Below are 14,191 nucleotides of genomic sequence, written 5' to 3'. Positions count from 1 at the left end.
TCATCGCTCCCTTATCCCGCTCCTTCCTTACGATAGTCTACCAACATCCCGCTCGTACCCCACTCTCGCCGGCCCCTTACCCCGCTCCTCCCTTACGATAGTCTACCAACATCCCGCTCGTACCCCACTCTCATCGCTCCCTTATCCCGCTCCTCCCTTACGATAGTCTACCAATATCCCGCCCCTACCCCACTTTCATCGCTCCCTTATCCCGTTCTTCTCCCACGATAGTCTACCAACATCCCGCTCTCATCGCTCCCTTACCCCGCCCCTCCCCTAGGATAGTCTACCAATATCCCGCCCATACCCCATTCTCATCGCTCCCTTACCCAGCTCCTCCCTCACGATAGTTTACCAATATCCCGCTCGTACCCCACTCTCATCGCTCCCTTATCCCGCCCCTCCCCCAGGATAGTCTACCAATATCCCGCTCATACCCCATTCTTACCCCCTCTTTAATGTCGCTCTTACCCCTCGCTAAAGCCTATCACCCTTGTATTCCATGCCTTACTTTAGACCACCTCCACAAAGCAGCCTGTAGGTCGTCGGCTGTGTTCGGACATGTTGAACCTGATCATAACAGTAAATAGATCGAACTCAGCTGTATGAATGAACCCACACAACAACACAAACACACACGCATACACGGTACCCGTTGCCTTCTCCACACACTGCTTATCGATATACTCGGCGACAACACTGTTGTGGTTGGCGACAAACGGATCGCCGCCATATTGAATATCCACCTTGGACAGGGACATGTGAAAAATTACGTTTGTTTTGTGGGACAGTTAGTGGATAATCGCACACTTTTGACGAGGTATGTGGTCAACATAGATTAGTCCATTCCTGGCCTAGTTTCAAAATGGTCACACTCTTTCTTTTTCTGACTAACGGTAGATAAAATATCGATCTAACTTTAAATAAAACCACAAACGCAAGACCCCTGCAGATAGAGCGACAGCTATTAACAATCAACTCTATCCCCATTGTCAAGTACATGGGTTCTTGAATATGTCCATAAATAAACAAAAACTGGAGTTTTAGTACTTATATGCGCACATGGACAACAAAAAGTCACGTCGATACAATGGTAGGTCATAAGGGCAGCGTATATTAATTGGGTGTTGAATATATAATATGAACATCCTCCTTTAATATCGTTTTATTAGTGACAGAGGTATTATGTACTCTCATATTCCAATCCCCTGGGTACACTCCAATCGAACAATGCGGACAGTAATATCAATAAATTGAAAGTACCCAAACAGCGCCGCAATGTTAATATGTGCGTGTTCGTTTGGATTATCTGCGTGTACGGTCCTCGGCTAACTGAACACAGACATATACTTGAGTAGCTAGGCAGGTGTACGATAGCAGGCATGTCATGAGAAGCACTGATGTGGCATATGGCATTTGTCACCAAAAGTAGCATTTAATTTCCGTTAACATTACAATTATTGATTATATGACTGAACCGATCCAAAAATTTCATTTTCTAAATGATGGCGTTTTTTTACGTCAAGCGTGATACGCCATGACATATTATCAACAAAACTACCTGTCTTAAACACGGTCACCGATCATACAGAAAGTAAAAACTGGTCAAGTTCAACCAATATTGACATTGCAAGCACTTCACGTTCTCGGACACAGCGCTAGTCGCGGTATCCATGAGACAGGGATTGTGTTTTAGACCTGTTTGCTAGTGCTCCGATGAGCGCATTACGCTTGAGTAGCGTTGAAAGCCTTAGATCAATAAAAATCAATTGATATGCCTGAGTGTATTGATCAGTTCGACGGCATGGGACGGAGTTATATACGATGAGGGGCCAAAGGGGTGGGTGAACCTACAGATAATTAGGTTGTGATATTCCCGGCTTTGTGTGAACGCGTTGAGCTATTCCGAGATGGCTAAAAGGTGTCACTGATCCCCTGTCATTACTGTGGTGTTTTTTGAAGTAATGAGTGTAGGTTTTGAATGCTTGTAGCCATCTTCCCGAGGCAAGGAATGTAACTGAATATTTATGTCCAGTTTCCACTTTTATAGTCAGTTAACTCCCTTGCTTCGGGAAGATTGTTTCTAAAACGAGTTTCGATCCTTCCCCTATATGAGCAGCTAAATAGGTCCTCGGGACCCTTAACAATGCTGGGCAGTGAGAACTGGTTGGACTCTGTCATCCCGCCCCGACAGCTTACGATCGTTGCTCATAATGTCAATCACTGGTTTGCAGGATTAAGATTCGATCGAGATATCGCTGACAACCTCAAAGTCATGTGTCATCGTGCCCCGGTAAAGTATACCGTTGCTCATTTTGCTCATGCTGTCGACCACTGTTTTTTTCTCAGGGCTCGTATATATCTCTGGACACAAACCCAACCACCACCCCATGAAAAATCAAAATTGGGCACGAATAACATGACAAAAATACATGCAATACAAATGTAAGTTTTGTTTGTTTGTTTGTTTGTTTGTTGTTTAACGCCGCATTCCGCAATATTCCAGCAATATGACGGCGGTCTGTAAATAATCGAGTCCTGACCAGACAATCCAGTTATTGACATCATGAGCATCGACCCACGTAATTGGCATACGATGACAGCGAGCCTGACCACCCGATCCCGTTAGTCGCCTCTCATTACAAGCATATTCGTCTTTTACGACAAGCATGGGTTGCTGAAGACCTATTCTACCCCGGATCTTCACGGGTCACAAATGTAAGTTAAATATTTGACCATCTGCAGGCTACAGGCTAGAGTGTAGGACGTACCACCTCTGTGTTCGACGCCATACTGTGCCTGTACACAAACAACTAATGCAACTCATCAATGGTCTGTTATAAGCAGGTTAGGTACGTCCATTTGTTAACTTTGGAACACAAAAAGGGACATGGTCGCGTTGGTAAAATAAAAAAATACTATAAAAACAGTTCCAATGCGACAACACAAGACAGTTTGTCGCATTATCGCATTCCAACACTTTGTTTAGTTATAATATTCTCATTTTTTTCTGGGTAATGCCCTGTTCCTACAAACAAACACAAACACAAACAAACAAACAAACAAACAAACAAACAAACAAACACACAGACAAACAATAGTCGCGACTTAACCAAGCCGCTGGGCACCACTTCTTTCCTTTGTTCACACAAGCTCTATTTAACAACAAGTTCTCACGTAAAAACAGAAATGTTCTTAGTCACACACTGGCCATTAATTCCCTTGTCTAGACCAAGGCTTGAAGTAGACCCAAGGGGGAGCGGAGGAAGTCATTAGGACGTGAGTGTCACGGTGTTACTCCTAGACGATTTGCCTTGACCTCTGCTGTATGAGTATTGTCTTCTGGTACATGGACAAACCCAGCAATGATTATAACAGTAGACTCCAATTAGAGCCCCGAACTGAATCCATCTATATCCCAAATGAACAGCCATGGCCAGACCATTTTCGTTAACCAGCCTGCTTAAATATAGGGCACTGGGTGATTGAATACCGCGACTTAGTCCTTTAGTTAGTCCTGCGCCATGACCGTGGAATATATTTATTTTATGAAAAAAACATAATCTAGATATGCATACAAAAGCAAGTCTAGCCAGCTCAAGCTAGCTCTATTCCACAATTGAAATCAGCATAGGGAATTTTATTTCTATTTTTAGAGTCAAGAAGGATATTGTGTAATATAAGATTTCAGAGACTAAATGTTAGTCTATCCTTTAGTCATCACCATGTTATATGAACTCACTAGAATCGTTTTGATAAATATTCCTGTGAACTACACAGTGCCTTGATTCCTGGGCTCCTTCAGATGAAGACAGAACCGTACCTCAAGGCCATCAGTATGGCACCATTAGTATCACGTGGCCACGATACGTGAAATGAATCCCCTTTCTGCACACGTCACCAGAACGCATGTAGCAAATTAAACAATTGACTTGATATTTTAGTACTCTCAGTAGTTACACAAAGATTACATTCAAGCACACGATGTCAACTTAAAATAGTGGTGAGGTGAGGACATAGTGTGTCTACCTTGAGGAGAAATGGTGTTTAACGTCGCGTCCAAGATTATTGCACTTATATAGCGACGTGCATGCACATGTGTGTGTGTGTGTGTGTGTGTGTGTGTGTGTGTGTGTGTGTGTGTGGCTGCTTGTACTAGTCCGGACTGATGCCGATTTATAGTGCTAGCACACTGAGATACCATGCCGCAGTTTAACATGAATACCCCACTCAGACACATTATGCTGACTCCGAGCCGACCAGTCCTTGTTTTAGCCCCTTAATGCCGAGCGCCAGATAGGGTAACAACAAGTACCATCTTTTCGTCTTTTAGTATGACGCGGCCGGGGATCGAAACCTGGACCTTCCGCTCTCCGGGCGGACGCTCTACCTCTAGACCACGGAGGCGGTCACTTAAAATATGTAACTTGATCGTTTAACAAGACAGTACATTGATTTCTACAGTAGTTGCATGTCAATGAACTATTTTTTATCATGTTTATTACTATACACCATTGTTATATGTTAATTACTTGTGCTTTACCCCATATACCTATGCGAGTATGACATATTGTTTATAATGGATAGGTTCAGGATATGTCGGACAAATGAAACACTTGACGAGTCGATAATTGTATCACCTAAACTCTAAACTAAATTGCTGTGTGATGCAATCGTGTTAGTTGAAATCCGCAGTTAAATGAGGCACCATCTGTTCAAAATCCAATTTCCGGATATCTCATACTCAATAACACCTTCAAATATGAAAATATGATATATTTATCGCTCACCTGAATAACCGCATATTACACATTTAATGGAATGTGTGCTGCAATCGTATTTGATGAAATGCGTTGTGAAATGAGACGCCGCCGGTTCCAAATGCAATTTCCGGTATCAAATAATCAATAACACCCGCAAATCTGAAAACACGTAATGTTAATCTCCTGAACCATAGACATTGCCCACCCGTTAAGACCCTCGACGTGAAGCTCAACGCAGGACTATTAAATTACCTTCACGCTCTCGCTATACATGTTGAGGTATGGGCCATGTTGTTATATACCCGACACAGGAGTTTATCAAATCGTTGTAACTAGGGTACTATCATATTATTATGGTCTCTTATCACACCCGTGATGCCACAGCGGTGTCAGTGAGGTCATCACAATGAAGAAAAGTGTTCACTTTCCATGGCGTCCGATCGCGATCTTCAAACCCGACTATGACCACAGGCGGATTTCCCGACTGACCAAAAGCTTGATGACCCCATTGTACAGGGATGTTTCTGATTACAGCCGGCCGACAGTTAAATATTATGGACATCGTCAGCAGCTGAAGACAAAAGCCATGGAGAACAGAATAGTAAGCAACGTATTGCAGAAGAACAGTGACTTCCTGTCCCGCCATCTTGTCCTGTCGCCCACAGTTCTGGAGAAGCTTCAAGAGAATGGCCTGATTAGCGAATACGTCAAGCGGCAGCTGGCGGTGAGTGTGAAAATAATCACCTATAGTCAACCCGAGAGTGATTCTGTAAAATATCATGTTTTTCAAACTCCTTTAACTCGATATATTGTCAAGACGATATACCGTATGGGACGATATGAGTGAGTGAATATGGATTTACGACGCTTTTAGCAATATTCCAGCAATATCACGACGAGAGACACCAGAAATGGGCTTCACACTTTGTACCCACGTGGGCAAACGAACCCGTACCGTCTAAGATGATGTACGATTTCAGATGAGATATAATTCCAGGCAATATATCATTTAAGATGAAATAGATGACGTACCATTTAAGGCGTTATATATATAATTTAAAACGACCTACCATTGAAGGCAATATACTCATTAAGTAAATATATTGTTTAGTACGATATTCCGCTATAGACAATATGTCACTTAAGACGATATACCATTTGAGACGGAATACTGTTCAAGACAATATACCATTTAATATGATGTACCATTTAATAGACCCGTGAAGAGCCGGTTAGAATTGGTCTTCAGCAACCCATGTTTGTCGTAAAGGCGACTATGCTTGTCGTAAGAGGCGACTAACGGGATCGGGTGGTCAGACTTGCTGACTTGGTTGATGCATGTCATCGTATCCCAATTGCGTGGATCGATGCTTATGATATCAGTCACTGGATTGTCTGGTACAGACTAATATTGCTTAGAGCGGAGTTCAGAGACAAACAAACAAAGCCTTGATATGAGATATCATTTAAGATGAAATACCATTGAAGTCGACAAATCATTTCAGGCAATATATGATTTAAGATGGCATAGACGACAAACCGTTTAAGGCGATATATTATTTACAAAATTTAAGACAAAATTCCCTTTGGGCTTTAAGACGATATACTGTTTAAGACAATGCATATATATATAAACTAATGTCCAAAAGAAACGATACCACGTGTTTGAAAGGACATTACAAAAAAACTAAACGATACAGACATTTCAAATTGGTATATGACTTGTGAGTAATGTTTTCACAGTATGTGTACAAAAATTCATTGTAATCAATCCTTTACAATCATGAGGACAGACATGTAAAGAAGCGGGGGGTCCAAAATGAAAATTTAATTTGAACACAGTTGATGAGTCAAGTGTGGAAAATGTCCTAACACACGTCTCAAAGTCACGTTAGTGAGGCCGTCGTTCCTGAAGATGAAAAATCTGCATTCGTCAGAAAACATGACACGTGCCCAGTTCCACCGTTGCCACCGTCGAAGTCGCCTGGCCCATATCCGTCTGTTGAGTCGGTGTTGAGGTGTCAGGAACGCTCCGCGGTAGGGGCGACGTGCTCGGATACCATGTGCCCGCAGTCTCCTGTACACGGTTTGTCGACTTATCACGTGTCCCAGTTCCGTACGTGCCGTTAACGTCGCCGTTACGAAGCGGTTCCGAAGGTGAAGTACCCGGATGTGGCGGTCTTCAATAGGCGTGGTCACCCGCTTCTCGGCCTGTCTGCTGTCCGACCTGTTTGACGCAACCGCTGCATTAACCTGGTGACGGTTATGCGCGCGCATCCTAACCTTCTGGCAACGTCGCGGTGCGTAGCTCCCTGTTGGAGCATTCCTACGGCTCTCTCTCTCTCAATCGCTGTCAAACGTGGCATTTCTTTTGTGTGCTTTTTGTTGCTGTGATCCCAACGTGTCGGGTCAGCATTTTTATACAGAAGATATGCACCTGCATTTCGTGTAACGGGACGGAACGTCTTTTGGGCAAATTGCACGCTTTTTTCTCAATTGATCAAATGTTCCCGGTTTTATCGACCGAATACGTTTGGTTTGGAACGTAGGATACGCAAAAGTACCTTTTCAGACGAAAATTTACTCTTCATAAAAAAATATTTAGAAAAATGTGTGGTATCGTTTCTTTTGGACATTAGTTTATATATATTAAGACGAAGTTCCATAATAAGACGATATACCATGCAATATGACATACCATTTTAGATGACATACCGCTTAACACGATATATCACTTTAGACGATATACCGTTTAAGACGATTACCTAGGCATATTGGTGTTGCTGTTGCGCCAGGGCGACCGTTGTCCAGTGCTTGTGCAATGGTACATTTTCTTTGACATCTTGAAAGTAAAATTTGTCATTATGTATGTAATTTCAGTTCAAGGACACAGATGAACAAGTTCCCTGCCTCATCGAGAGTTTTAGCGACCGCGGTTTATTGACATTCAGAAAGTTTCTGGCAGTTCTTCGAGAAACGGGTCATGGCTGGTTGGTAGACGTTCTGTTGAGGTCACAGGCTCTCAGTTATGAAGAAATCGCAACAACCGATGGGCAAGCTGGACAAGTAGACTTCAGACAGGGGTCAGGTCTTGTAGGCGAAAGGTCAAGGTTACATGGAATGACCCCTGAACATGCCCGGATGAGACTGACGTCAGCACATCTGAGAGGACGGGGAGGGGATGTTGGGGGAGGTTATGGGGATGCAGGGTTGGGTTTGAGAGGGGTTGAAAGGGGAGGACTTGGTGATGAGGGATACCACGGGACAGGTTTTGGATCAGGTGGTTACGAGAGGAGCGGTCTTGTCGGTGGGGGTTTCGAGAGGAGTGGTGTTGGAAGAGAGATGGGTGGATTAGGACTTGGTGGAGGCAGGTTAGCAATTGGGGATCGAACCAGCGGCTATGGATATGATAGATCACAGTTTTCGCTTTTGCAAAATAAAACGCCACCGGCGAATCTTGGGAGTGTTCTTAGTGACAGTAGGCGGGTCGTTGGGAGTGGGAGATTTAGGGGCCAGGTTGCCCCTGGGGCTCTATTCTCCGACGGCATGAGGGACCCACAACGAGGACCCCCCTTAGATATGGCTGGAGTATCGACTGGCGACATTCCCGGTGCCTTATTGAACCTGCACGACCACTTCAGAAACCAGAGCGACACCAACGAGCAGAACCTGACCATCCTGAAGCGAGAGGAGGTGGCCATTAAGGAACTCCTCGACCAGAACAACAGGGAACAGGTCAAGGTCAGACGGAACCAGGGAGCACTGACGGACATCGGACGTCGCCTGGAGGAGATCAACGTCAGGACCAATGAGGTATATGACCCCAATGTCCACAGTCAGATCTCGAGGTATCGTCTGACCCAGCTCAACCAGATACCTTGGTCCAATAGTAGATAACCTGGAGGAGATCAACTCCTGGACCAATGAGGTACATGACCCCAATGTCCACAGTCAGATCTCGAGGTATCGTCTGACCCAGCTGAACCAGATACCTTGGTCGAATAGTAGATAACCTTGACAAGATCAACTCCTGGACCAGCGAGGAACATGACCCCAACGTCCACAGTCAGGTCACAATATTCCCCCCACCAGATACCCTGGTTCAATGAAAGGTATCCTGGTGGTGACAAGTGCCATGTCTTACCAGTAGGGCAGAACATGCTTAGCCTCTTCACGAACACCTGGCGTCATCACTGATGTCCAGTGATCCATACATATTTTTTTACCGCCTCTTACGTCCAATGTAATCTGCTTCAGAGGATAATCGAGACTGGTTATTCTCTGGCGTAGACGTTTTATATTTACATTCTATCAGGAATAGACAGAATTATTGCGGCTGGATTTGTCGAGGACAAGACGTATACTATCCTCTTGCGTCTTCTGTGTTGTGTCAGACACCTTGGATTATCTGTGACAGCAGCATCATCCCCGATGTGGACTTTATCTCAATGTGTAAAGGCCAGTCCCTGCTTTTGTATTTCAGTCTCAAGGATTTATGTGAAGGATTATAAAGAAACTGTTCTCTAATGTGACAATGAATTAATCTTACATATATACTGGCATGTAACAGCTATTACATATACTAAGAATGTTATCCTTAAATTGTTCTAAAAATATGTTTTTGAATTGAAAAAGGCCAAAATATGATAAGAGTCCTTTTCGGTCCAAGAGATATGCATAAGAAATGAGCACAGTCCTATTTAGAGGCAGATTTGTTTTTCAAAAACGATTAGAACATGTCTGAGAATTATCATACCAATATTAAAATGTTTTCCTTAACCTTAAGTTTGACATTTCTAGTGGACCCAAATGTCCATTGTCATACCTCGTGCTACGATATGCTATCGCCGATATTCCTCTAAAACTGTTTTATGTGATATCGGGTAGAGGTGCGGGGTTGGATTGGAGGGGGGGAGTTACATCTGTACCACTGAATATATTCTGGTCCTAAGTGCCTTCAGCTGTGTCATGTGAACTGCCCATTTATCTCAGACGTTCTCCTTCCTTGAAATGTTTATACCGTTACTTTTTACAGTGATACATGTATGTTGAAACGTTAGGGACCGTGATGGACGCAGGCTGTTCAGACATGTTAGTGCTACGTGGAGTATGTACCACTGAATATATTCCGGTTCTAAGTGCCTTCAGGTGTATCTTCTGAACTTCCCATTCATCCTTCCTTGAAATCTGTATACAGTTACTTTTTACCTTTTTTTTTCTTGTACCACTAAGCCCCGACTGTTTAATATTCTGGTGGAGCGTCTGGGCATTTTATTAAACAATTGAAATTGTATCATAATACACTGGAAAAGTATAATTGTGTCTCAGATATTGTATTTCATATTCAGAAACGATGGAAGAAAGATTGGTTGGCTTCCTCTTTCAGAGCATATTCTTTCAGGCCCGTCTCCCGTCCCACAACCTTCCATCCCACACAGATATTAAATAGTCGGTACTTTTTAAGAAGTAGTTATTGTCTTCGTCTTTTTGATTATACCGATTGTGATATACTCCAAAAATACTCAACAAATGGCTGTGATTAAACTCGACCACGACACCGGTTACCAAGCCAAAGTACGTATAGAGCTCATAATATGTGGGGCCCGATTATTCATTCATGATATTCATTGCTTATTCATTTAGTTTATAGACATCAATAGATGTATTATTGACTTTACAAAATATACTCCTTTATATTTTGAATTGTGTCGCTTCTTCGTTTGCAAACAAATCTGAGGATCATGCTGGATAACCGAGATTTACAATTATAATTTACTTGCTTTTGCGTGTGTTTGTGCGGGTGCCTCCGGTGGGGCAGGATACGCTCCCCTGTTCGCGAACACCTGGTATCATCACTATTTGATAATGATTCATAAACAACTGCTCATTGTATAAAGTCGGAATAATACAGTCGACCTGCTTTTAGCAGAGATGACTTATGAATATGGAAATGATAAGGATACTTGATTCTGATTAGCAGGGATGGGGTGTAAAATCCCCATGACAACTATCTGATTAACATAGCTGTTATGACTAACGCAGCATTGCCTATGAATATTTTAAATCTATATCACAGAAACAGACCTCGTATGTTATTCTGACATTCAGCAATTCGTAAAAGTGGTTCAACGCCTCTTTGAACAGAATGTTAGTCACGACGTGTCAGGGGAATGTGGAAAGAAAGTCTAAAGTAATGCAGGGATAAGATATTTAAAGCTGAAACCCAAGACATCGGGTATGGTTCAGTCAAACCTAGAATCAGGACAAAGCGGGATTCGAACCCAATATAATGGCTTTCCGGCACGCTTTGGGGGCGCAGCTCTGCACAGCGATATAAGCCGTACACAACTCAGTAGTCATGGCTCTTAGTCTTGTTCGATATAAAATTGTATGCCTAATATATATTTAAGGCAAGACATATTGACATTCCACGCAAGTTGGATTTAAACTGCCCAAACACTGACTGTCCTGCTACCTCGAAGTTTATAAGGAATGTCACTATAAGGGTTGACATCTACTCAAAATACAGTCGAATCTCGTTGTGTCGAATTCCCGGATGTCTCGAACTCATTTAGGGGTCCCTGCGAATTCCTTCTCGATTTATCATCATTCATACTCGGATCTATCGAAATGGATGTGTCGAATTCCTGGTTGTCTCCAAGGATCCAAATTGAGCTCAAAACTCCCCTGAGAACTCAAAACAGATGAAAAAAACACGTCCCCACACCCGTCAATCTTACCATTTGCCAATATCCAGTTGAACCCAATTAACAAGCACACCAGCAAAGGAGAAAGCCACCACAGTGGCAGCACGTTACTCGAGTGATTTTGCGTGACTGCCTGGCGGTATGGAAAGGGATCGGGGGAAATAAACTAACATGGAGGGTACACAAACTGATGTCACCTGGCGGACAGTTGGACAACGAATGTATCTTACAGCTAACCTAATTGTATTGCAGGCGGCCGTTGGTCTGAAATCGTAATAATACAACAGTTTTGCATTTTTCCACTTCGTTCATATCTTTTCTCATTAATCGAAAAATAGCCGACAGAATTTTTTTAGAGTTATCCCCCCTAGATATACTTCATTCGGAAAATTTCTTAAACATCCGGAGAATAGAGTTATGCATAATGAATTTGAGATAAAAAAAATGGCGGTTGTTATGTTGCAAATGTAGTGACAACAGTTTGGCAATTTGAACGGTCGCCATAAGAAATGTACCTTACCTGCTAGCGGGGTACATTGAAAACAAATAGAATGGGGCTCAGACAATCAGGATCCGACATTCATACATATGGTAAGATAACACAATGGCTCAGTTTCACACGAGACACTAATTAGAAGGTACAGAGCTAAACCGACAATGAACGTTAAGCCATGGATTATGAATCTTCTCTCACCGTAAATAATCTTTATATCAGGCCGTCATGGTATATCTTCTATGTATGGTGGGATCTGGTGATACAAGGATAAGTGCCATCATGTACTCAGTATCATTCCTCCATTTCTTCCATAAGTAGTGTCGTTTGTCGTTTATTTCAGAAGTCTTGAAGCCCATGGTACACCGAGGCCGTTGAAATATTTGTACAAGTATCACTTGTCCAATGTGTTTAGAAAATCTTTACTTGTAGAATGTTCGTATGTCATACAATCATCATCATCAGGATTCGCCGTGATGATATATTGAGCTGATAATATCTCTTTCATACTTATAAGAGGAAGTAAACCAAGAAACAAATTCCAAAATCAAGATTTTCATTAAAGATTATTCCCCCCCCCCCCCGGCTGGCTACGGCACTGTACACACTTGGGGAATGGTTTTATTTTACATTACAGTTCTTTGTAACATTGAAAGATGTACATATAAATATCTCTGTATATATCAGACACATGGTCACATTACGGACCTCTGTAAGTCATGGTTCAATGTCAACGTTGAAGAAAGAGTGATCCTGACATGTTTATATAGCTCCAATAGTCAGTACGGCCACAATAAAGTCTTTCTTCACGAGTTGCAGTAGTAATAACTAGATCTTTACTGTTGGTGCCTGCCATTCCTTGTTACAAGCATTGGGTTCTCCGGCTATCAACGAAATAGCCACCCACAGAGTCATTAATCTTCCGCAAGTCAATACCGCCGCGCCACGCCCCCTCGAGTCGCACGAGAGTCAATGAATGTGAGGCTTGCTCGCTGCTTTTAACAGAATTGCCTTCCAGAGGCCATCCGGACGAATAATTCAATAATTCAAATAGTCAGCAACATTTCGGAAACACTAGAAAAGTTCTTTTTGCCTGTTAAAAAAGGATACAATTTTTCACAGACCGTTGTTATTGAAATATCGAGTAACTACCGATCGAACTACCTGTGGTTTGGAGTATTTCAGGCACAAGGAGTCCTATCAACAAGCGTACTGGAGACGAATTCGAACGAAAACAGGAAGTTCACATTTATTCTCAGTCGAATGATGGCAATCTGAAACGGACTATAGAAATATGCGCACGTGAGTCCTTTATAGTGAGTGAGTGAGTTGGGTTTAACCGCGCTTTTAACATTATTCCAGTTATATCACGGCGTGTCAGCCTTATGTGGTAGGAAAGCCCGAAGTGATGCAGGTCTCGGACGTTTACCACTTCGGTGAAACCCACGAGCACGGGTATGGTGCTGACAAACCTAGAAACATAATCGGGGCGAACCGGGATTCGAACCCACAATCCTAGGTTTCTGGCGTGCCCAAGGGACGCAACTCTGCACAGCGATTCGCGCTTCAGACGACTGGGCCACCCGTGCCCCCGATTCCGTTATAATGATAATAATGTAGTCTTCATAAAACATCTAATCTACACACACAAATCATTTTGAGGAAATTCTAGATGTGCATCTTCTAAAATGACAAAATGACGCTGCGTTTGTTTTGTCAACATTGCTCCCATGATGCATGTTACATTACATTTGCATCGCCAAAACCATGGTACACGATATGGAGTCTGTACTGGGAAATGTATACAAGTTCTTTACACTTTAGAGAGATAGAGGGAAACATTTATTAATTTAGATAGCGTGAATTACCGAACTGCCCAAGCTATTGGGTTTTTAATTCATACCATCAAGTCTACGGTATGATAAATAAAACAAAACAGGTATAGGGGTGGTCTCAAAAACAAAACTGGGACGTAAAAGGATATTAGACAGCTTTGATACAAGGTGATTAGACGTATAGTGTACAAGCTTTATGAGCAGAAGTTAACCCTGACTTGTAGTAGTATTTGGGAGGAATTAAACATACAATTAATGTTAACTGCACTAACTAATGCTCTCCAAGTGATGGGATTTCGATACACTGCGCGTTGCGATGACCGAGCAGTTTTCAGGGGACAATATTCCATCCTGTCTACGAGGTCACATTATCTCGGAACCATTCATAACTAT

At 42.6% G+C, this 14,191-nt stretch overlaps 1 protein-coding gene across 1 annotated transcript; it reads left to right on the top strand.

The window, feature by feature from the left end:
- Nucleotides 1-644: 644 nt before the first annotated feature.
- On the top strand, nt 645-10,466 carry LOC124111077 (29 kDa ribonucleoprotein, chloroplastic-like). Its single transcript, XM_046470644.2, has 3 exons — nt 645-820; nt 5,298-5,487; nt 7,644-10,466. The coding sequence occupies exons 2-3, from the start codon at nt 5,350-5,352 to the stop codon at nt 8,658-8,660; spliced, it is 1,155 nt and encodes a 384-aa protein (XP_046326600.2). The 5' UTR covers nt 645-820; nt 5,298-5,349; the 3' UTR covers nt 8,661-10,466.
- The last annotated feature ends 3,725 nt before the right edge of the window (nt 10,467-14,191 follow it).

This window comes from Haliotis rufescens, unplaced genomic scaffold, assembly GCF_023055435.1.
Source record: "Haliotis rufescens isolate VD_foot unplaced genomic scaffold, xgHalRufe1.0.p SCAF_9, whole genome shotgun sequence".
Lineage (NCBI taxonomy): Eukaryota > Metazoa > Mollusca > Gastropoda > Lepetellida > Haliotidae > Haliotis > Haliotis rufescens.
Note: the sequence above shows the minus strand (reverse complement) of the source record. Positions and strands in the feature narration are given on the sequence as shown.